General features: G+C 46.2%; 1 protein-coding gene across 1 annotated transcript; it reads left to right on the plus strand.

Annotated features, from left to right (window-relative positions):
- Positions 1-5,318: 5,318 nt before the first annotated feature.
- E2F6 (E2F transcription factor 6) lies at positions 5,319-20,911 on the plus strand. Its single transcript, XM_080915748.1, has 7 exons — positions 5,319-5,666; positions 10,840-10,894; positions 13,019-13,235; positions 14,390-14,545; positions 16,274-16,388; positions 18,770-18,917; positions 19,572-20,911. The coding sequence occupies exons 1-7, from the start codon at positions 5,559-5,561 to the stop codon at positions 19,589-19,591; spliced, it is 819 nt and encodes a 272-aa protein (XP_080771874.1). The 5' UTR covers positions 5,319-5,558; the 3' UTR covers positions 19,592-20,911.
- Positions 20,912-22,117: the final 1,206 nt, after the last annotated feature.

Raw genomic sequence — 22,117 nt, forward strand, 5'->3', positions numbered from 1 at the left:
GATAAGGCCACGTTTTTTAAGTGCTAATGTGACTGATGGGGGTTGGGGGAAGTGACCCTTGACCCATAGCAGCAGGCTTTTACTTGTTTCTGCATATGGTGGTCTATTAGAAAGAGGCATTAATACTAAACTCCACCCTTATCGATACTAAGTGTAGGGCTGGGATGTATTTCAGTTTATAGGGTGTCAGTCCAACATACACAAAGTGCTGAACTCAGTCTCCAGCATTCTATTGAACCAGATGAAATGGTGCACACCGTCCCTGGCGACACAGCAAGTTTTAAGGCCAGTCTGGGATACATGAAACTCCCAATTACAAATAGTGTATCAAGGCCTAATGTAACATTTCCTCATTTAAAGCCTTAAGTCCAGTCCAGATCTAACTGAATCTCCATTCCACTACACACACACACACACACACACACACACACACACACACACACACACACACACACACACACACGGGGGGGGGGGGGGAGGGGGCTGGCTTCCTAAGAGGAACTTGCTCCATCTGGTGGAGAACCTGGGAACTTGATACATTCTCACTATAGCAATTCTCAGTAAGAGACAATTAGGTGGACTGGACATGTGAAAGAATCAGAGGCAAAGCCCGGACAGACCCCAGAGGTAGTGTGCAGAAGACTAACAGTTAAACAGGGCACGTTTAGCAATCAACAGAATAACAACAAACCAACTAAAGCTAATGGAACAGAAAAAGATTAATGCAATTCATCTGACAAGACTTTCCTTCAAAATTCCAGTGCAGAGTTGGAAACAATCACACTTTAGAACTGGACTTCCATAAAACAAAAATCACTCTAGGCTGATCCATGGGGATTACAGATTCCAGGGCAGCCTGGGCTTCACAGAGAACCTGAGCTACACAGTGAGTTCAAGGCCCATCTGGGCTATAAAGGTAGGCCCAAGTTTTAAAGAAGAGGAGTGGGACATGGAGCATGGGGGGAGCAGATAAGGAGGGGGAGAAGGAACAAGAAGAGGAGGAAGGGGAAGAGGGAGAGAGGAGCAAGAAGAGAAGGAAAGGGCTGAAAGGGAAAGGGGAGAGGAGGAAGAAGAGGAAGGAAGGGAGGAGAGAAACAGAAAGAAGGGAAAGAGGGGTCAGGAAATGGAGAGGGGGAAGAGAAGAGGAATGAGAAGGAAGGAAAAGCAAGAAGAGGAGGAAGGGGAAGATGAGGAGGAAGAGGATGGAAGGAAAGAGGGAAGGAGGAAGAGGAAAAGGAGAGAAACAGAAAGAAGAAGGGGAGAAGAAGCTGGAAGGGGAGAAGGTGGAGAAGGCATGGGGAAGAAGAAGTGAGAAGGAAAGGTAGGAAGAGAGATATAAAGGTCTGAATAAGACAGTCCTCTATGTGTGCACAGAGATTCTCTAGCATATGAAGCAATATTTAGGGACCTCTCCAGTTATAACAGCAGTTACAAGAAAGCCGAACTGAATAAAACACAAAAGGCTATAAACACTCTCCGTGTGGATGACCACCTCGTCACTCTTGGCATCACCATCCATTTTCCTGTCTTCAAAGTACATTATGTCCATTACAGCATGCCTGCTTGTTGAACGTATCCAATTGTGTCCTAATTAGGGTTACTATTGCTGTGATGAAACGTGACCAAACCTAACTTGGAGAGAAAAGGGTATGTTTGGCTTATGCTTTCATAACACTGTTCATCATCAAAGAAATCAGGACAGAAAGTCAAGGCAGGAACCTAAAGGCAGGAGTTGAGGCAGATGCCATGAAGGGCTCTGCTTACTGGTTTGATCAAAAGTGTGCACCACATCTGGATCATATAGTGATGAAAATGAAATCAAGGTTTCATGCACACTAGGCAAGCACTCTACCAACTGCTCTTTTTCATCCGTGTTCCCTTCAGTATCTGTTATGAGGACATCCCAGTTCTTGAGAGGTTTTGCCTAGTTGCCTCCCAAAGACCATGTCTAATAACCATTTCACTGGGCATTGATTTTGAGCACATGGCTTTTTCTAGTGAGAGGCATTAAGGATCCTCTGGCTGAAGGCCTGTTGAGTCACCACAAAGCTAGCCTACTGTAGTGGCTATTTCTGGTTGTCAACTTGACTATATCTGGAATGAACCACAATCCAGAATTGGGAGGCCCACCTTTGATCCTGATCTTGAGGCATAGGGGCTACGAATCTTAGGAAACTAAGACAGGAGATCACTGAGCTCAAGGTCATCTGGGACAAAGCAAGTACCAGATCCAGGTGTGGTGATACACACCTTTAATCTGGGACACACCTTCAGTTGGAGACCTACATAATGGCACTGGAACAAGGAAGGTTGTGGGGCTGAGCATCTGCTAGATCCTTGGACTTCACAGCTGCTGCGACCATTGTTAGGGAGTTGAACTACAGACTGTACAGGATGGCTCTTCTGGTCTGAGACAGAGATTTTGGATTTCCCTTTTACAAGCATAGGTAGATTTAGAGAAGGAGAGAGCAACACATCAACTCCAAAGCCAGCTTTAATTTTCAATTGTATTGGAACACAGTTTTCTGTCCTCTCAGAAAACACTTCCCAGAAGATTTCACCTCAGTGATGCCGGTCTCTTCTTAATCACCACTAATTTCTTAGCTCCAGCTAACTAGCATCAATTGTCCCAGTGGTCTCCTTCTCCTCTTAAATATAAGGCCAGAGCCACATGGCCAAAGCTGCCAAGTTCTCCTGCTTACAGGAGCTGGAACATGCCCCCCCCCCCCCTTGTTCTATTACATTATCACTAGATTCCTCCTCCAACAAGGCCACACCTTCTAATAAGGCCATTCCCTGGGCCAAGCATATACAAACCATCACACCTACTAATCTTCCAAAGTCTTTGCACTGCTCCAGATAGCTTTACGAGGTAGGAACAAACCCCAAGGTCTATTATTATTTTCCCCTTCTCTTCTGTGTTGCCATGCTGTGTCAGACATGTTCGATCCGTTCTTAGACTTTCTGGTCATACATCTTCACCAACCTGGGACCTCCTAGTACTCCAGGATGTCCTTGTGAGAGTTAGAGCTCCTGATCGATAGCCCAGCACCAGAAAGATGCTCAAACAATGCAGAAATGATTTAGACCTCAGTCTACAGCCACATGACAGGGCTTTTCATGTGACTGTAGGAAGACTAAACAGCTGTTCTCCTTTTCCCCAGATAGCTGTGCTCGAGCTCTTCTGTTAGTCTGGAGTGCCTAGCACCTGTCATAAGTCACGCCCCTCCTTCACTGGCCTAACTCCTTTTGACCGTAGAAAGTATGGGCAGTGTTCAACAAGCTGCTCAAGGGTCCAAATACCAAAGCGAATTATCCAGCTGTGAGCTCAAATCATGCTTCTACCACTCACTAGTTAGCCCCTTTGAGAAATTTTGTAATCTTACTGATCTTTGATTTTCTGATCTGTAAACTGGGAAGAAAACTATTCTTCAGAACTTCCTGGCAGAAGAAGCTTGGTTTTTTTGTTGCTGTTGTTTTGGTTGTTTAAGACATGGTCTCTCACTATGTAACCCAGTCTGACCTCCAACATCTGGTGGTCCTGCCTCGGTGTCCAGAGTATTCTCTGCAATTCTGAGCATACACCACCACACTTGGCCCTACCCTACAGATCTGATGTGAGGTGAACAAAGGTATAGAGAGGGTTTGGCATTCGAAAGAGGATGGGTAAAGGGTGCCTGTTCTCCAGCGCTAGATCTCTCCGAACTCCTTATGGTAGAGCCTCTCCTAGTTGCTCTGAAAAACTCTCCACTCTGCATAAAATGTGCTCTTTTTCTTCTAGAGATGAGCTCGCCACAGCTGTATTCTATTTCTACCAATCTTTGGCAAACATTTACTGAGTGCTTGCTACCTGCCATGCTCCAAGTAAACACTGGAGACCTCAAGAGGACAAAAGGCCTCTGACCCCGTAAGAAGGTATCTGACCCCTAGAAATGTATAATCTAGTGGGAGCCAACTTTCCCCCAAAAGCCCTTCCCACCCTCACTAAGCTTTCATCCAGCCTGGAATTTCCACATTGTGTTACCCTTTCATTCAAACACACAGGGCCTGGAGACATGGCTCTGTAGTTAAGAGCACTTCTGCCTTTCCAAGAGGGCCAGAGCCTCCATAGCCAGAGGCTCACAGCCACTTGAAACTCCAGCTCCCAGGGAACCAGAAGCCTCAAGCCTCTGAAGGCATTGCACTCATGAGTACATATCCACACAAACACATAATTTAAAAGTAAGTGAATGGGGGGAGGGGAAGATGGCTCAGTGGTTAAGTCAGTTAAAAACTGACTGTTTTTCTAGAGGACCCAGGTTCAATTCCCAGCACCCACATGGTGGTTACAAAGGTCTGTAATTCCAGTGCCAGAGGACTTAGTGCCCAGCTATGGACATGCATGCAGGCAAAACACCAAATCACATTGTAATTTTAATCCAGCAACATGGCTGCTCTGGCAAGGAATCACATCCAAGGACTTTTTAGGTCTATATGATCTGGCCAAATGCAGACACACTCTGGATTATAATGCAATTTATAATATAAGTTTAACTTCTATGTATGGGTGTTTTGCCTACATGTATTTCTGTATAACATGTTAACATGTGCATAACTAGTGCCTGTGAAGACCAGAAAGGGGGCATTAGATTTCCCCTGGGCCTGGAGTTAACAGATGGTTTGAGTCACCGTGTGGGTAATGAGAACTGAACTCGGGTCTTCTGGAAGGGCAGACAGAGCTCCTAAATGCAGAACTATCTCTCCAAGACCCAGTTAAAATGTTTGGTCTATCTCCTCCATTGGATTCTGCCATTCAGTCTGTTATATTGAAAAGAAAACAGTATCTTCTTGAACCGGCCCAATACCCGATACAGAAAGTATTCAAAAACTGATACAGAAAAAAAAAGTTGTGGTTTTGGAACAAAGTATACTCTCACGAAGAACTTTTGCTGACTTCGAATTCAAACACGTGATCTCCCTGCCTGGGCCTCTGTGGCGCTCGGCTTAGAAGCTGGCGCCTTCTGGTCCCTCCAAGGTGGCTTGTTTATGAGCATGTGCTAAAAACCAACAGTTGCGTGATGGGAGCTGGACCGTCATCATCGCTGGGCACTCAGAACCTGCAGTCCGCCGTTCCGGACTAGGGAGCGCCAGCTGCGGTTCCCCGGAATCCCTGCTCCACTTACCCCACCCCATCCCACCCCAACCCCCGCCACCCTCTCCGAGGATCCATTCTCCAGAACACCCGGGCATCAGCAGCGGGCGAGGACCGGTGTGCGCGGGAGATCGCCACAGAAGGCGGTGCGCATGTGCAAAGGGAGGCGTACTGCGCATGCGGAAAAATGGCCGGCTCGGGAGCCTGAGCGGCTCTGCGGTCACCCTGGTTCCCCTCCGCGCCTACCCTGATCCCCCTCCGCGTCTGGGCGCAGCGCTGGGCGAGTGGGACCGCCGCGCGTCGTGGGTGAAGCCGCAGTGCTCCGTGCGTGGAGCGGGCGACGCTGAAGGGGCCGGGAACGCGCGCGCCGAGCCTCCCTGGAAGGCGGGAGGGCGCGTGGGGCGCGAGGGGCGCGGGACGGGACAGCATGAGTCAGCAGCGGACGGCGCGGAGACTGCCCAGCCTGCTGGTGGACCCGGCGCAGGAGACCGTGCGCCGCCGCTGCCGGGACCCCATTAACGTGGAGAACCTACTGGTGAGCGGGGACCGGGGCCGCGGGCTGTGGGACACGCTCCTTGCGTCGGTCCCTCTGCACAGTGACGCTTGGTGCCCGGGGCTCTCCCTGCAGCTTCCGATTCTTGCACCGCCCTTTGCTTTTTAAATGTTTTTATTGAATTTGCTTACTTTGTGGGAGTGTGGGGGTCTCGCGCGCGTGGGTTTCACGAAGCATGTGAAGAGCTGAGAAGGCAACTTGGGGCAGCCTGTTCCGTGCTTCCACCTCTGTGGTTCACGGAATGGAACTCTGATGGTTTGTAAAGCGTGGTGAAAAGTGCCTTAACCAACTGAGCGATCTTGCCTGCCCGTCTCTGCAGTTTGACAGGGGAAATGAAAAGGCGGGAGAGTTCCCTCCTTTCTGTGCTTCCCACCTTTCTCAGGGTCCCTGCTGGAACCGTCCTTTGTCCGTTTCTCCTGATCACTGTTTTCTCTGCAAAGGCAAGCTATATCCAAGTCATTCTGGCCAATCCTGTGCTAGATCGTTCATGAGAACTGCCTTGCCTAACTCCTCAGAGCAACCTTGAGATTGTTCTTCTTGTCTTAGAGTTTGTCAGAATCGACTCAGATGTGTGTACAGAGATGGCTGGCCTTGTGGCTAGGTAATGAAGCTGGGAGGAACTTCAGAATGACTGCAGGTGACAGCTTTTTCCTAACTTCCTAACGTGTGTGTGTGTGTGTGTGTGTGTGTGTGTGTGTGTGTGTGTGTTTGAGAGAGGGGGAGAGAGAGAGAGAGATTGATTTCTGCTTAGTTTCCACTTGATCTTGCATTACCACCCAGCACTGCGCTGGGAACTTGACATCTAAGGGCTCAGTACTAATGCTGTAAACAAGATCACTGCTGGGTTTTTGTTTCTTTTTTGTTTTGTTTTGTTTTGTTTTGTTTTGTTTTGTTTTGTTTTGTTTCCAATTCTAGTAGCAGTTTCACACCTTAATCTCGAGTCACAACTAACCACTCACTCTTGGCTGACAACTTTTGTTGTGTCTTTGACAGCCATGGTGGGTCCCCTTGTCCCCTTCTTCCTTTTCAGACATGTGGGTGTCATCCAGGATCCTCTACAGTTTGTTCATGTAGGTGACCACTCACTACCCCTAACTTGTGGCCTGTGACCATGGTAGGTTTTTAAAGGATTTGATAGACACTGTAAATGCTAACCCTGGACAAACCACTTAACTTTTTGTACTGCATCACAAGATGATGTCCTCTGGTGTTTTTAGTTGCCTTGAAGTAACTCCCAAATCTGTACATCTTTCCTAGAGCTCTAACTATAAGTTAGATGTCCCTACTTAGATCTAAAACATTTTTTTAAAAAAAAAAAGTGTATGTCTCCTGTGTACTGGTGCCCACAGAGGCCAGAAAACAGTGTTAGATAACCTGGAGCTGAAGTTAACAAGTGTTATGAGCTGGCACATGGATGAACAGCAGCAAGCATTTGTAACTGCTGAGCTGTCTTTCCAGCCGCAGATATCAAACTCTTGCATCCAAAGCCAGATCCACACTCTCTTGCCTAAGAAAGCAACCTTTCGAGAATCCCACCTTAATGGTGCCCGACCTCCTACCGTGGTGCCCAAGCCAGCACTCTGGGCACTGGCTGTTACCTTTTTCTCTTCTTCAAAATTGCCTCCTCCCACCCCACCCCCAGGTCACCAAGTGCTACTTGGTGCTATAATACCATCTCAACAGATTTCCTGACACTGCCGCCTCTCACTCACTGTCATGTGCTTCACCCTTAACTGATGGTCTCTTGAAGGTGTGTTTCTAATTTCATTTGCCCAAAGGAATTAGTGGTTCCTTAGTGCTCCCAGGACAGAGTATAATCTGGCTCCATGTTTGCCTTTCCTGAATTATTTTTCCAAGGTTCCGTACTCCATCCCTGGCCTCATTTCCAGATTGTCATCGAGATGTCTGAAGTCCAGATTGATGGGTAACTTGTCTTAAGATGAGTGTCTTTAGCCCTTCCTTAGCCTCAAGACGGTTAGTCATACTCTGGATGCCCCTGAGCAATTCTGCACTTGACTGCTCAGTCCTCTGCTGGTCCTCTGTATTTCTGTTTCGTATTGTAGTGATGATCTGGCTTCGGGGCAGAGGATTTAGCAAGAAGTTAAAGTGGGAACTCTGTTTTCTTGCCTGTACAGAGAGCTGTGGGACAGCCTTACCTCTGGGCGCAGATGGGAGATTGAAGTTATTTTCTTGCCTGTAAAATAGTGACTTAACATGTCAGTGTTTTTTTTTTTTTTAATTGACTAATGAATGCAAAGATTTAATTGTGCAGAACCATTACATATCTTCCTAAGTGTTTGTTGCCAGGTTAAGTTAAGCCTGGTCTTGGCTTTGGAGCAGGGAGAAAATAGTCCTGGATGGAGGTGAACTTGGTTTGCACATTAGAAGATAAGGAAGATCTGGATGGTGACATGAATGCAGTCACCTTAGAGACATTAGTGTTCAGCGAGCTCCTGAAAGAGTATTGCTCTCACATAGGGAGCCAATACAGAGAAACCTATGCATAGAGAGAACTAACTATTTAGGAGGCAGTGCCTAGGACATTAGTCTCTAAAAGTCATTTTTTATTTTTCTCTCCCACCTTTAAAGCTTCTAGCCTGGTGTGGTGGCCCAGTTCTGTAAAGCCAGTCCTTGGGAGGCAGAGGCAGAGGGATGGTGAGTGAAAGGCCTACCTAGGCTCTATAGCAAGTTCCAAGCCAACCTGGGCTGTACAGGGAGATCCTTTCCTCATCGCTACCCCAAAGGTTCTAGAGAAGATCCCAAAGCTGTACCACTTAAAGCTGTAGATTCAAGGGACGGGGGATGGTGATACTCCACTGTGTTCCCAGATGTAGACACAGAGGTTTCTAGATGTGAGAATTGGAGCAGCAGGGAGGTGGGTTGGAGCATGTCAAATGTGCAACTCACTTGTGGGGTCACTGATGAGTATTCTCTGAAAATCCTGAGGTCTCTAATGGTGTCTACTGGGTCTGGGGGGTGGACTTTCTCTGCCCTTCCATGTGTCAGCAAGATGGCTTTGTGGTTTCACAGTGAGAGTGTTAACCAAGTGTGATACCAGCTTGGTTACATAGTCCCAGCACCCAGAGGCTGAGGTAGGAGGATGGCACATTTAGACCAGCCTGAGCTACATAGGGAGTTCTAGAATAGCTAGGACATTCTAGCAAGAAGCTATCTCAGAAAGGGAAGAGAAGATTTTAGACACAGGGAAGAAAAAAATGATGGTTTGGAACCTGTTTCCTATGTCAGTGCATCCGGTATATAATGGATCTGCATTTATTGCAGGGAACTGGTTCATGTCTCATTGGAGTGCTGTCCCTGTACCAAACTGTGTAAGCGTAAGAGGTTTCCCTCTAAAGCAAATGGGCAGCCGGTAGGCAGTCTTTGTGCAGAGCTTGACCCTGTTACTCTAGGGTAAAAGAGAATTTCTGCAGCAGGCAGCTATGAGTGCATATTAACACTTCAGGATACTTGTTAACACACGTTTCACATCATTGTGGGAGGCTGGGTTTGTTTCTTGATTCAGGAACTTTCTATGAGGCTGGAGTGTATGCTCAGTTGATAGTGTTTACTTAGCATGCACAGAAGCCCAGGTTCAGTCCCCAGGACTAAATAAATGGGTGTTGAGGCACATGCCTGCAATCCTGGTACTCAAGAGATGGACACAGGAAGATCAGAAATTCAAAGTCATCCTTAGGAATAGGTTGAGTTTGAAGCTAGCCTGGGCTATATGAGAACTTTCTCAAAATAGCCTTGCAGGCCAGCCAGATAGTACAGTAAGTTGTGGCACTTGCTGCCAAGCCTTACAGCCTGAATTCAATCTCCAGGAACCATATGGTGGAAGGAGAAAATCACGGGATGTCCTCTGACTTCAGCATGTACACCATTGCACATACATGCAAAATATATAAGTGTAAGAAGAAAACCTTTGCTTTGTGTTTGGGGAAGGGTTACGTGTTAAAATAGCAATGACAGTTGATCACACTTGTCTCTGGTCGACTTTCACAGGACTGCTTCAGAGTTCTGATGTTGGATGCCATTGCAAGCAGTATTGAGAGCTAGTCCCTGCCTCAGCATGAGCATCCAGCTTCAGAGTTGAACACCCAGCGTGCCACACGATCATTTCAATCCTACACTGTCCTAAACTGGCTTTGTGGCAGGATGTCATCTTAAGTTAACCTGCTAGCAGGTGTTCTTGTCAGAGGTGACAAAGGTTCTGTAACTTCAGTGTGAGTAGCTCCTCTGTTGTCCACCTGGCATCCAGCTGCCCCACCCCTGGCCATCAGCTGCCCCACTCCTGACTTTAGCCAATTTGATGTCCCACTTGTACCACGTTTATAGACCAATAAATGAGATTGTGTCATGGTCTTATTCAGAAGTCTTTGGTGAGTAGTCTCCTCTGCTTAAAACAAACACTTCCGTATAGCCTTGATGTGGTTGGTCATCTTTCTAGCTATAAAACTGACCACTCCCACATGGCTGTAGCGTGTACCTACTCAGGGAGCAAAGACAATTCCTAAATGTATTGCAAATCCTTGTTGCAGTTTATGCAGCCTCAGCAGCCTCCAAGAACCCAACAGCATGGCAAGACTAGCATTGGGGCCGCTGCCCTTTGCCTGGTATCTCAGGAACCCAACACTATTTTTATTTCTCTATCCATAGCATGTACTGCTTCCCTGTTATTTTGGGTTTTGTTTTTTGGGAATGCATGGCTGACTGAGATTTGGTGAGCAAATTTTTGGAGCCACTTAAGTAGTGGGGGTGAGCCTCGGCTGGTGTGCCACAACCTCCACACCTCTGAGCCTTCTGAGACTTAAGAGACATGCCCTAACCGTCCTTCTTCACTGTCTGCTCCCTAGCACCTGCTGCGGCTCCTAGAAGACATAGGAGTGTCTTCTGGAAATGGTTTCCCACTTAAGTATCCCATCTCTCTCCAACCTTCCTTTATTTACACAGAAGTATATACAGCCTAGGGGTCCTTGTGGGGGCTTACATCACAGACCAAGTGTGGTTTAGAAAGATTCCTTTTCTCACTCCCTCATTACTTCAGGATGGAGAGGAGGCCTTTAAAAAAAACAAAAACAAACTACTACAAAACAAAATGTATTCACATCGCTATTTATAAAATGCTGAGTTAATTCTCTTATTTTTTTTCCAGCCATCAAAAATAAGGATTAATCTTGAAGAAAATGTACAGTATGTGTCCATGAGAAGTAAGTTGATCTTCAGTGGGTTTAGGTTTTGTAGTTTGAGCATCATGTGGTTAACTTGGTTGGTTTTGCGTGTACTCAGGGTCACGAGAACAGAAGTAAAACAGCAGCAGTGGATGCCTTGCCGGGGTAGCTGAAAAGGAGGCTGGGTGGGAGGTGTGGTGTCTTTGCCCTCATAGTACAGCAGCAGTACTTAAGTGTCAGCAAAGCCTCCTACCCACGGTCTCCTGCAGTCCCTTTACTCCTCCTGGCTTTTCTCTCATGGGTTCATGTTTAGGATATTGGATAAGCCTTCCTGATTGATAGATAACCCCACCCTTGGTTTCCTTTCCTTAGGTCCTTCTCTTGGGCAGGTTTTTTTTTTTTTTTTTTTAACCTCTAGATGCCCAGGTGTGTATTTCGGAAACCATCTTAATTTCCCTGGGCTTCTGTTTCCCCTGTGGCTGGTCAGCAAGTTGAGTCAGCTTAACCTTTGAGGTGTTTCCTTCAACTGTCCTACACCTGTGCGTGAATAACCACACTTCAAAGTACAGCTGTGGATCATAACTTAAGTAGGCCGAGCCCAGGGAAATTAAGCAGCCTGCTCAGAGTCAGTGTTTGGTACTGTGTGTGTTGCCCTGGAGCTATAGTCTTCATCGTGTGTGTGTGTGTGTCTGTCTATCTGTCTGTCTGCTGCCTCTGTCTGCCAGCACCGACTCCCAAGCTCAGTTGGTTCTGCTGTCTCTAGTCTGGACCCCAGTGTGCACTCAGCTCTCAGATACCACTCTGTCTCTCCCTGGAGTGCGGAACACCCCCTCTTCATCCTTTCTTAGGAGCATCCTCAGCTCTCAAGTAACTGTACCACTCAGCACACCGCTGTTTATGGCAGATTTCTTATCAGGCCTGTGCAGTTCTCTTGGTTGGAGAACTGTCCCCGCAGCAGTCCTTGTTAGAAATGTTCTGTTGGATTTGTTCTTGATAAAATGACTGACATCCTTAGAAAGTGCTTATAACCCGAGCTAGTAAGTATAAAGCATACCCAATAAAGTGAGTGAGTATGAAATGAGATAGTGAAACCTAGCTTGTCATGTGAGCATCATTTGAGTTTATGTACCCAAGGACAGTGATAACTCACCAGATACTCCATGCAGTTAAGCATGCAGCCATTGAAAATAATCAAGTCTAGCCAGGCATGGTGTGTAAACCTTTAATCCTAGAACTTGGGAGGCAGAGTCAGGTAGATCTCTGAGTTCAGGGCTACCTGGTTTACACAATGGAATTTCAAGACAGCCAGAGATACACAGAGAAACCCTGTCTTTATAAAAGGAGAAGGAGAATGAATGAATGAAGTTCATTTGTTCATAATCCTGATGTTCACAGTATTAAAAGAGCATATTATAAAACGTTACCTTCCTACTCTTGCTTTTAAAAACTCTGCATGAAGGCCTGGAGAGGGGGCTCAGGAGTGAAGAGCACGTGTTCCTCTTCGAGAGGACCCAGCACCTACACAGACTCACAACCACCTGCAGCTCTAGTTCCAGGGGATCCTGTGCCTCTTTCTGTCTTCTGCGGGCACCAGACACAGACACACAGTGTGCACACATGCAGACAGAACACTCATACACATAAAATAAGTAACTTTTTTAAATTAAGGAAATATTTTTTAAAAACTATACTTATGAGCTGAGGCTGTTGCTTGGCATTGGTGAGTCAGGTTCGTGCCTCTACGTGCCCCAATGAAGAATGAGTAGAGACGATATATTGTGTTGGTGGGTTGACTATATGTGTGGAATGAAGGCATTCAGTGCTTAAATCATTTCTGACCCTGTTGCTGAGTGCTGTGGAGATGGTTACAGATATTTCTCCTTTGATAAGAGATACAAGACTTATAAAAATGAAAATTAGTAGAAACTCACACTGGCCTTTATTGAAACCTGATGTGTTTGCTTAGACCAGCTGAGGCTAAATTGCTTTTCACCCAGCTAGAGAAATGTTTCCATAGCAACTAGCAGTAATGGATTGGTGTGGGGGATGGGGGGAGGGGGGTTGGGGGGTATCTGTCTCAGTCTGGTCTGATCCTGAGAGAATAGCGGCTGACCGAGAGGGCTTAGAAATGTTGGTTCACGTGGTACTGTGTCCTTTTTACAGAAGCTCTGAAAGTGAAGAGGCCCCGGTTTGATGTGTCGCTGGTCTACTTAACTCGGAAGTTTATGGATCTTGTCAGATCTGCCCCTGGGGGCATTCTTGACTTAAACAAGGTTGCCACAAAACTGGGTGTCCGGAAGAGGCGCGTGTATGACATCACCAATGTCTTGGATGGCATCGAACTGGTGGAAAAGAAATCTAAGAACCACATTCGGTGGATGTGAGTTGATACCCAGTGTCCTTCCCTTCCCCTTTAATGAGGGGCGCTTCTGCCCCACTGCAGCGTGTTTGGGAACTGAAAGCAAAGTTTTTGTGATTCTCCTTAGGCCAAAATTGATTCCTTAAGACAGTCTTCTTGCCTCACAATGTGCTCAAGACACTTAGGGCTCAGTGGGAACATTGGATGCAGGATATCATTCACGTGGTGTGGAAAATGGAAATGGAAAAAAAAAAAAAACACGGTTAATTAGTTCATTTCCCCTTTGAAGATCATAACAATGAAACATTGATAATAAAAGGGTTTTTTTTTTTAAAGAATATATTAAAGGCAGGTTTACTGGGAAGCTGCTCACAAAAGAGTTCACTGGCCCTAAGGATTGAAGCCAGGGGAGTCACCATGGGGAAGGGTAAGAGAAAGGGTGCAGGTGCAGAGGGGATTTTAAAGTAGACTTTAAAAATGTATTCCATTAGCGTGACATCTGTTTCCTTAGTTTACATTGGAAGACATGATTCTCATAGAGCAGTGTAGTACACAACCAGAAACCTGGCCTCCTGGGTTTCGATTGGGTCTTTCTGGGCAGGAGCAGGCATCTGCATTCTCAGCAGGTACACTGTTTTGTTGCTGGTGGGTGGCACACTGCCCTGAGTGTAAAGACTGACTTAAATAGTTGACAAGACTGGAAAGGATCTCATGGAGGAAAAGCCTAAAGATAACACATGGACAGAGCGGGGGTGGGGGGATGGGAGGCTTAAAAAAAAAAGCTGTTTCTGTAGGAAAAGGAATTCCAGAATCCAAGCACATTAGAAATACCATAGGCAGGTGTAAAACCCAGAAATCATCACATGACAAATGTTAGAGGAAGAGGGTTCACGAGGGACACTGTTTTAGGACAAAACACAGGCAACTCTGATGGGGAATGTACTCTTTTAGGGTACTGTGTCAGTCATTTTAATCCCAGCACCTGGGAGGCAGAAGCAGGTGGCTCTCTCTGAGTTTGAGGCCAGCCAGGGCTACTTAGAGAAACCCTGTCCCATAGATGGTGTGGGAACTGCAGACGTGGAGTTCTGTCCTAGCACGGACGGTTGCTCTGCCACCACAGAGAACCCTGCTCCCCTTCTGGCATCTGCTGACCCCGTGTTTGTCTCCTTCCATAGAGGATCCGACCTGAACAACTTTGGGGCCGCACCCCAGCAGAAGAAGCTACAGGCAGAGCTCTCCGACCTGTCAGCAATGGAAGACGCTTTGGACGAGTTGATTAAAGATTGTGCTCAGCAACTGCTGGAGTTAACAGATGACAAAGAAAATGAAAGATATCCTTCCATTCATGCCTTTTTTAGAGTTTCTGCTTCCAGAGTAGCTAGTGTATTAGGGAGAACTTAGGGATTTAATTTACGTACTCGGGATATAAAATCAGGCCCTTAAAAGTTGGCATACGTGAGTTTGGTGCTGTAGCCTCAGTCTACACAAGCGGTTGTGCTGGCTGTAGCTTCTTTGTACACCTTGGTCAAGTCTGCATTGACAACAGTTGACAGTGACAAGCCCAGCTTGCCATTGCTACTTAAAGAGGGTTTTTTTTTTGTTCTTGTTTTTGTTTTTTTAATTTCTGTAGCCTCTGACCTGCTGTTAAAGTGTTTGTCCGCTTTTGTAGAAATCAGATTTTCCCTAATTTGTGAGGTAGTTCATTTCTGGAGCAGAACACACTGCCACCAGACTAGTAGTGTCTGTACTCACCACTCTGTAGAAGCTTTGTGAGCAGGAACCAGAAGAGGCTGGTCCTCTGCGCCTGCTTCTCCCAGGCCCCCAGACTGTCCTGCTGTCTGTGACCCTCAGTGCCCTCTGTGTCAGTAATTTTGAGTTGGCCCTAAATTCCTGCTTCCCTCACTCTCCACGGTAGTCAAATCCAATTACTACAGGACAGATGTTAGAAAATCTGAGCCAGGGCTTACAGAGAATCTGTAGTCTGGAAGGAAGGAAGGCAGATCGGCTGCACTGAGTAGCAGCTGGATCTGGCAACACAGGAGGGGCTGGAAGGCATTCGGAAATTCAGTCGGTGTATCTAAAGGGAGATGGCAGGTCATGGCAGCCCTGACAGCTTCCTGGTCACTCTTCCTGTCTGCAGACTTCTCCCTGCCTTCTGGAGGATGCTTACCCAAACCCTGAATGCCTTTTTCTCAAGTTCTCATAGAAAGAGCTAACTCTTAACAGGGAGTGAGCATTCACACTGAAGATACTGTAGGTGGGGATTTGATCATAGAGGATTTCCCTTACCTGTGGCTTTGTTTTCTATAATCTCTGCTACCCACAGTCGGCTGTGACCTAAAAATATTAGAAAAAAATTCTAGAAGTAATTTTTTAAAAAATAACTTGCAGTGTGCTGTATGCTGTAATTACACTTGTGTTGATTTCTTTCTATGCCTGATTTATAAATTTGACCTTACTGTGGTACTGTATGCATATGAAAATGCATATGATATGTAGGGTTTAGTATTGGTCAGTGGCTTTGGGCATCTGCTGGGGACTTGTAACATCCACCCACAATCCCACCCCAAGGACAAGAGGATAACTACCTTCATGAGTTGTGTTTATGTTCAGGATTTGGGCTTTATTAATATTTTCTCTAGAATAATCAATATTTGGTTTAAAGGAGTTCTTTGAATTACAAATATATAAAACACAAAAAAAACCTTAAGAATTCTTTTTGAAATAATTACTATGAAGCTTTTTTGCTTTTTTTTTTTTTTCTGATTCCCTTCATTGCGAGGTTGTATTCCATAAAAGCTAAGCTATTCTTGTACCTGCATTCATGTAAAAGATGCAGGTGTGTGCAGTGGTACATGCCTTCATTCCCAGCACTCAGGAGGCAGAGAAAGGCAAGTCTCTAAGTTCAAGGCTAGGCTGGTCTATGTAACAGGTTCCAGACCAGCCAGTGCTTAATAGTGAGACCTTGCCTCAAAAACAAAACAAAAGAAACATCTAGAAGGATGGTTTGTGTGGGAGGGTGATTTGCCCGTTTTGTCAGATCCTTGACCGGGTTCCACACTAGCGTATGTAACCTATCAGGATATTCACGGCATTCAAGCTTTCCACGAACAGATTGTCATTGCAGTGAAGGCTCCAGAGGAAACCAGACTGGATGTGCCGGCTCCCAGAGAAGTAGGTAGCGCTGCACTGCAGAAAGGATTTAAAAAGGGAGATGGGTTAGCTGCCATGTCTGTGACTTCTACGTCACTTCCTGCTGTGTGGTTGTCAAGCTCTATGCCTGTTGGCATAACTATGAGTATGGTCACCCTTGCAACCTCAAACATGAGAGGGCCAAGCCTTCAGGAGCACACACAGTGACCACCAGGACCAGGCACAGGACGGAGTTTGACTTGCAGGCGCTCTTAGCCTTGCTGCTGTCAGGCTGTGGGAGAAATCACCCCATTGGCCTTGGGCTTCAGATTCCAAAAGTAACAGCTGGTACAGCCAGAGCTTTGGTTCACTCGTGGAAGGCTAACATGAGCTAGAACACTGAGTCACAGATGTGCAGCCTTCATAAGATCAGCCTTTGTGTCCACTGCCAGCTGCTCCAGCAAAGTTTTTTTGTTGAGCACATTGTCACCAGAAGGGCATTTGGTGAGGACAGGGTCAAAACGAAAGCTGGTGGCCCTTCTTGGCACAGACCATGGAGTTCTAGCAGAAGGGTGTCCCCCAGCTGCTCAGAGTCAGCCCTTCATCGAGGTAGTGAGGAATAGTCACACCACCCTCCTTTCATTTGTCCCCAGCAGAACACTGTCCAAGTGAGACCCTGTTACCTGACAGTGGATACATTAGTCATGAGGGAGTACTAGCTTTTCCCTCAGTCATATTCAGATTGTGACTTGGTGACATTCCTTAGTTGATTTGGATTTAGACAAAAATCCCAGTAACATATTGAGGATGAGTTATTCCACAGATGCTGAAACCCTTTAAAATTAAATGGCCACTAATCTTGCAGCACAGCTTCTTTTGGGGGCATGGCTAATCCATTCTACAGGAATTAATGGGGTTTGGTTTCCCAGTGCTCGGAGCTGCTTGACTGTAATTGCTAAATCGCTCTGAGCCTTTGAGCTCACTCAGCCACTTTCAGTCCCATTAGAACTTCTGTGATTGCGGTCCCCCAGGCTGGCTGTTTGTAGCAGTGTGCTGGGTCAGTATACTCTGACTACATAAGGCTCTAGGGAGAACTGTGTGCCTGGCATAGGGCTAGCACAGTGGCCTTCAACTCATCTGGCTTTATACTTGTTCATGTAAATAGTTTTGTTGGAGCAAAGCCATAAGGATCTGTTTAGATATTACCCATCTGCTTTTATGCTACCATGGCAAAGTTAAGTAGTTATGACAGGGACATTGTGGCCAAAAAGGTCAGAAATAGGTACCATCTCCTCCACCCCATTTTTAAATATTTTTGAAAACTTACATGTATATGTGTGGGTATGTGCACCTCAGTGCAAATGCCCATGGGTGCCTTGGCGTTGGCTCCCCGGAACTGAAGTTTCAGGTGGTTGTGATCATCCTGATGTGTGCCAGGATCCAGACTCTGAGCAGTGCGCCACCTCTTAGCTCCCCAGGATCCCCTTATAGGAGGATTTCCTGGCTGGTGGACTTTGAAGTCCTTTCCACTGGCTGCCAGTTGGAACAACGTTATTTTCTTGCGTTATTTAATGGTGAAAAGTTTCCATTTAAACCAGACCTGTCCCAGCACTCCAGCCACCAAGTACAAAGGCAGTTGGCCTGTCCCACCTGTGTGGCACCAGGAGGACATGGAAGTTTAGAGCCCTCTAAGAAGCAGATCACACCCAGCTTGCTTGGATGAGGTCACAGAGTGGAAGGGAGCTGAAGTAACAGTGATGTCTAGACTGGCCTCTCCATGTACGTGCGGAAATGGTGGACTGAGGAGAGCCAGGCCAGCTCCCAATGGGAAAGCAAGGAATCACAACTGAAAATGCCCCTTACACATTAGCCTCTAAACACAAGCAACCACACTTTTAATTTCTTATGAGAAACATTGGAATTTGCTCCTGGATAAGTAAGACTGAGGTAAAAGGATAACTTGCATTTAATGTAGTTCTCTTCGTGTGTGATGTTTAAAATTACCTGAGGCTTGTTTTGATCTCATCTTTTCCTCTTACATCTTTTGACTGGACAGAATAGCCTTCCTGTGACCTCAGCACCTCTGCACTGGTTTGGAAACCCAAACATCTTTCTGTACAATATAGTTAGTACTCCAGAGTTTCAGGTGCCAGAGGAGAAAGAGAACTTCTCCTTCTTTGGAGGACTTTGGAGCTTTGGAGAACTCAGCTATCCATGTGGTAGCTCTGAGACCATGGCTGCTCACATGATTAGGCAGAGGTCTTAACCATGAATTGCCTAGTCATTTGCAGTGTAGTGACAGTTGAAAGCATGCTTTTCCCAAATGCATGATAGAAAGGAAACTACAAGAATTTAAGTTAACTGAAAACCTGTGACTAGTGGACGTTAATGCTCACCTTGACAGTTTCTGTGTCCCTTGCTAGGATTCTATCACAGTACATATCAGGAGCACCAAAGGACCCATTGATGTATATTTGTGTGAAGTAGAACAGAACCACTCAAATGGTAAAGGAACTGATGGAGTAGAGGCCTCTCCAGCTAAAAGCAAACATCCACAGTGCCCAGAGAAAGGTAAACGTGCCAATTTTGTGATTAGAGAATATTGAGGTTCTAACACTATTATATAAAACTTGGATATATAGCTTTCAAGGGTTTTTGTGGTTTATCTTTATTTTTAATTGTGTGTATGTTTGTATGTGGGTACGTATACATGAGTGCAGGTTCCCTTGGAGGTTCAAGGTGTGGAGTTCCCTGGAGCCTTGTGAGTTACAGGTACTTGGGAGGGACAGGTACTAGAAAAGGAACCATGGGGTTCCGGGAGAGCAGTAGAAGCTCTTCACTGCTGGGCCTTCTCTCTAGCCTATGTCTGAGATGTGTTTGTGCCCCCTGTATTCCATGCACTTCTGAAATGAAATCTCAGCACTGGGGAAGCTAATGCCGGAAGATCCAAATTACAGTCCAGCCTTGGCTACATAGTGAGAGCCCTTCTCCACATTCCACATCGCTGTGGTAATTTTGTGGGGGCACCAGCTGGTGGCCTCTGAGCAGAGAGGGCTATCCGGGCTGTCAGGTGCTTTCCAACCACAGGTTGGAGCATCCGTTTGTTCCGTGAGCCTGATGATCATTTCTGCCGTTGAGCAGAGGATTTCCTTTCTTTACATTGTTGAGTTGTCGCTCAGCTGTGATTACAGCCTTCCCTCAGTGTTTCTTTGTGTCTCCTTTCAGAAGACAAGCCTCTTCAGTGAGTGAAGAACTTCTCAGAGTGAGCAGCTGATAGCAGTGCAAAGTGACAAAGGTCTTTGGAGCATCCCGCGTGGGTGAACCGTGTGCCCGTCTGAACCTCAGCAATAAGTCTCCTCAGAGTGCTCTTGTGCTCTTATTCTAGACTCGTAGCAGCCCTGAAGGCCACTAGTGTTCTCCCGAGTAGCCTCCGGCGTAGGTTCCCGGATGGGTTCCCCTTTCAGAATCGGCTCTGTTGATAACTTCACTGCCTCTTGCCTCCTGAGATCATTGTACCACAAAGACTAGCACAAGGACAGACAGCTGGCCAGCTGCTCGTGAACTGTGCCCTGCCCTGGTGGGTAGTGTTTGCTTCACAGAAGAATTGCCTTACACTGGGTCACATTTGCAGTTAGGTGTTGTGCACTGGTGAGGTGTGCACACGGGGACAAATGTGGCGCCTTTGTATATATATCTGTATCATGTTTAGTTTGCGTATGAAATATGTCTGAGTGACACGACTATCCTAGAACACCCAAAATAATGTATGTAGGGAAAATGACAGACAGATCTCTAGATCTTTGGTTCCCGTAACTTATTAGAACCCTCTAGATGGGGGTGAGAGGAGTTTTTTAAAGTTTTATGTGTACAAGTTTCACAGATGCCTGTTCATTTATTCACATACTTAAAAGTATTTTCATATGGTCCTCAGTGCTACAATTGGAACCACACACTTCTTGATTTTAAGCTGCCTGCAGAGTCATCATGTCCCAGTAGATTGATGGCATGCCTCAAAGCACTGGGGGCAAGTACAGAATTCCATCTGGCAACAGAAGAGTTCACGACAATGTGAATTTTATCCTGGTGGAACTAAAAGCATTATCACACTTTCTTCGAGCGGATTTTATAATGTGTTTCTGTGTGCAGCCTTGCTCCTCTGTCAGAGGGCCTTACCTCCTGTGCATTGTACCCCACTCCAGCTCTCATCCCGCCTTCCCATCACCTAGTGCTCTCTACCTCAGTGGGTAAGTCATTTACCTCTCTGTGCCTCAATTGACTCAGTAATTTACCACTAGACTGTGAGCTCCGAGAGAGACATTTGTTCATAGTTGCTCTCAGCGCCTTGTACCACGCCTCGTCCAAAACAAGTGCCCAGTGAATGTCTATCGAACTCGTGAGTGGGCGAGTGCAACGTGGGGCTGATGGAACCTGGCTTGTAGCTGTACAGGAGTTTGGAGCATCATTAGTGCATTAGACCTCTCTTGCTTTACAAAAGAGCTGAAGCAGCTTGAAATAACAATCATGTATTCAAAGTAGGGATCCAACATTAAAGTATTAAAAAAATAGTGCTGCCTTCCTGGTATTTCTTACTCACACATCTGAGTCTGGCAGTGTCTGCTGCTGGATGTAAGATTCCTGGAAACTGCCATGTTTGGCCTCCAGAGGTTCCTTCTTTCTTACGTATAAAATGTGATTTGAAATTAACCAAAACTAGGCTTAGAGCAGTGATTCTCAACCTCCCTAATGCTGAAAGAAGACTTTAATACAGTTTTTTTGGGCTGTGGTGACCCCAACCATAAGATTAATTTTGTTTCTACTTCATAACTAATGTTGCTACTGTTGTGATTTATTGTGTAAATATCTGTGTTTCTGATGTTTTTAGGCAATCCCTGTAAAAGGGTTATTGGACCCCCCCCCCCCACACACACACACACGCACAAAGGGGCCATGACCCACAGGTTTAGAACTGCTGGCTTAGAAGATGCTCCATTTCCTCATTGGATTGGTGAAATGATTTGATAAGACAAGGAATAGTACAAGAGAAATAGCAAATGCATAATATTTATACTCCAGACACGTGGGATGGAAGAGAAAGTTGTAGAAATTAAGTATTAATAAATCTGACCATGGGGTTGCTTCCTGCCTCGATAGTTAATGTTCCCAAATGAAAGACACATGTACAGCCTTGATATTTTAATATGCCTTATGAAGCACAATAGCTGGGTAGCTTCCTAGCCTCGGTGCTGTTAGAACCCACCTCCTGCCGATTGACAGCTCTAGACCCAGTCCTGCAGCCCTGTGGGCTGCACTCTCCCAGCTCCTTCACACGGCAGCTGTGCCTCTGTCCTACAGTCCTATCAGGCATGGCATCTCCTCTCCACACTCCCAGCGTGTTATGTCTCTCCTTCCTCTTTCTCCTGGTCCCAAGCCCAGGAATCCTAAGTTCCTCCCTATGTCCTCCCAACTATTGGCTGTTGGTATCTTTATTTACCAATTAAAACCAACTGGGGGCAGGGTCCCAGAAGCTTCAGGCAGATCTTCTCATGCAAACAATTTTGGGGAGAACATAATTAGCATTCATAATGCAAGCAGCTACTGAAAGTTCTGGCATCTGTGTGTAGAGATCTTCCCCCAGGAAGAGCTGAGCTGTGTAGAGTGCATTGGCAGATCTTGGTTCACGTGTGATGGTTAGAACCAGGAAAGGAGAGGATTTAATCTGATGAGAGTATCCGCAGAGAGGAGGGTTCCAGGTGCAGGCAGGTCTGAAGAGC

The sequence above is a fragment of the Micromys minutus genome (genome assembly GCF_963924665.1).
Source record: "Micromys minutus genome assembly, chromosome: 1".
In the NCBI taxonomy this organism is placed as follows: domain Eukaryota; kingdom Metazoa; phylum Chordata; class Mammalia; order Rodentia; family Muridae; genus Micromys; species Micromys minutus.

What these genes read in the sequence shown, in the direction of transcription:
- E2F6 (XM_080915748.1), top strand. Translation starts at nt 5,559, where the DNA reads ATGAGTCAGCAGCGGACGGCGCGGAGACTGCCCAGCCTGCTGGTGGAC. An exon ending in AAGAACCACATTCGGTGGAT is followed by an intron (nt 13,236 to 14,389) that starts GTGAGTTGATAC and finishes CTCCTTCCATAG; the next exon opens with AGGATCCGACCTGAACAACT. An exon ending in TCCACAGTGCCCAGAGAAAG is followed by an intron (nt 18,918 to 19,571) that starts GTAAACGTGCCA and finishes GTCTCCTTTCAG; the next exon opens with AAGACAAGCCTCTTCAGTGA.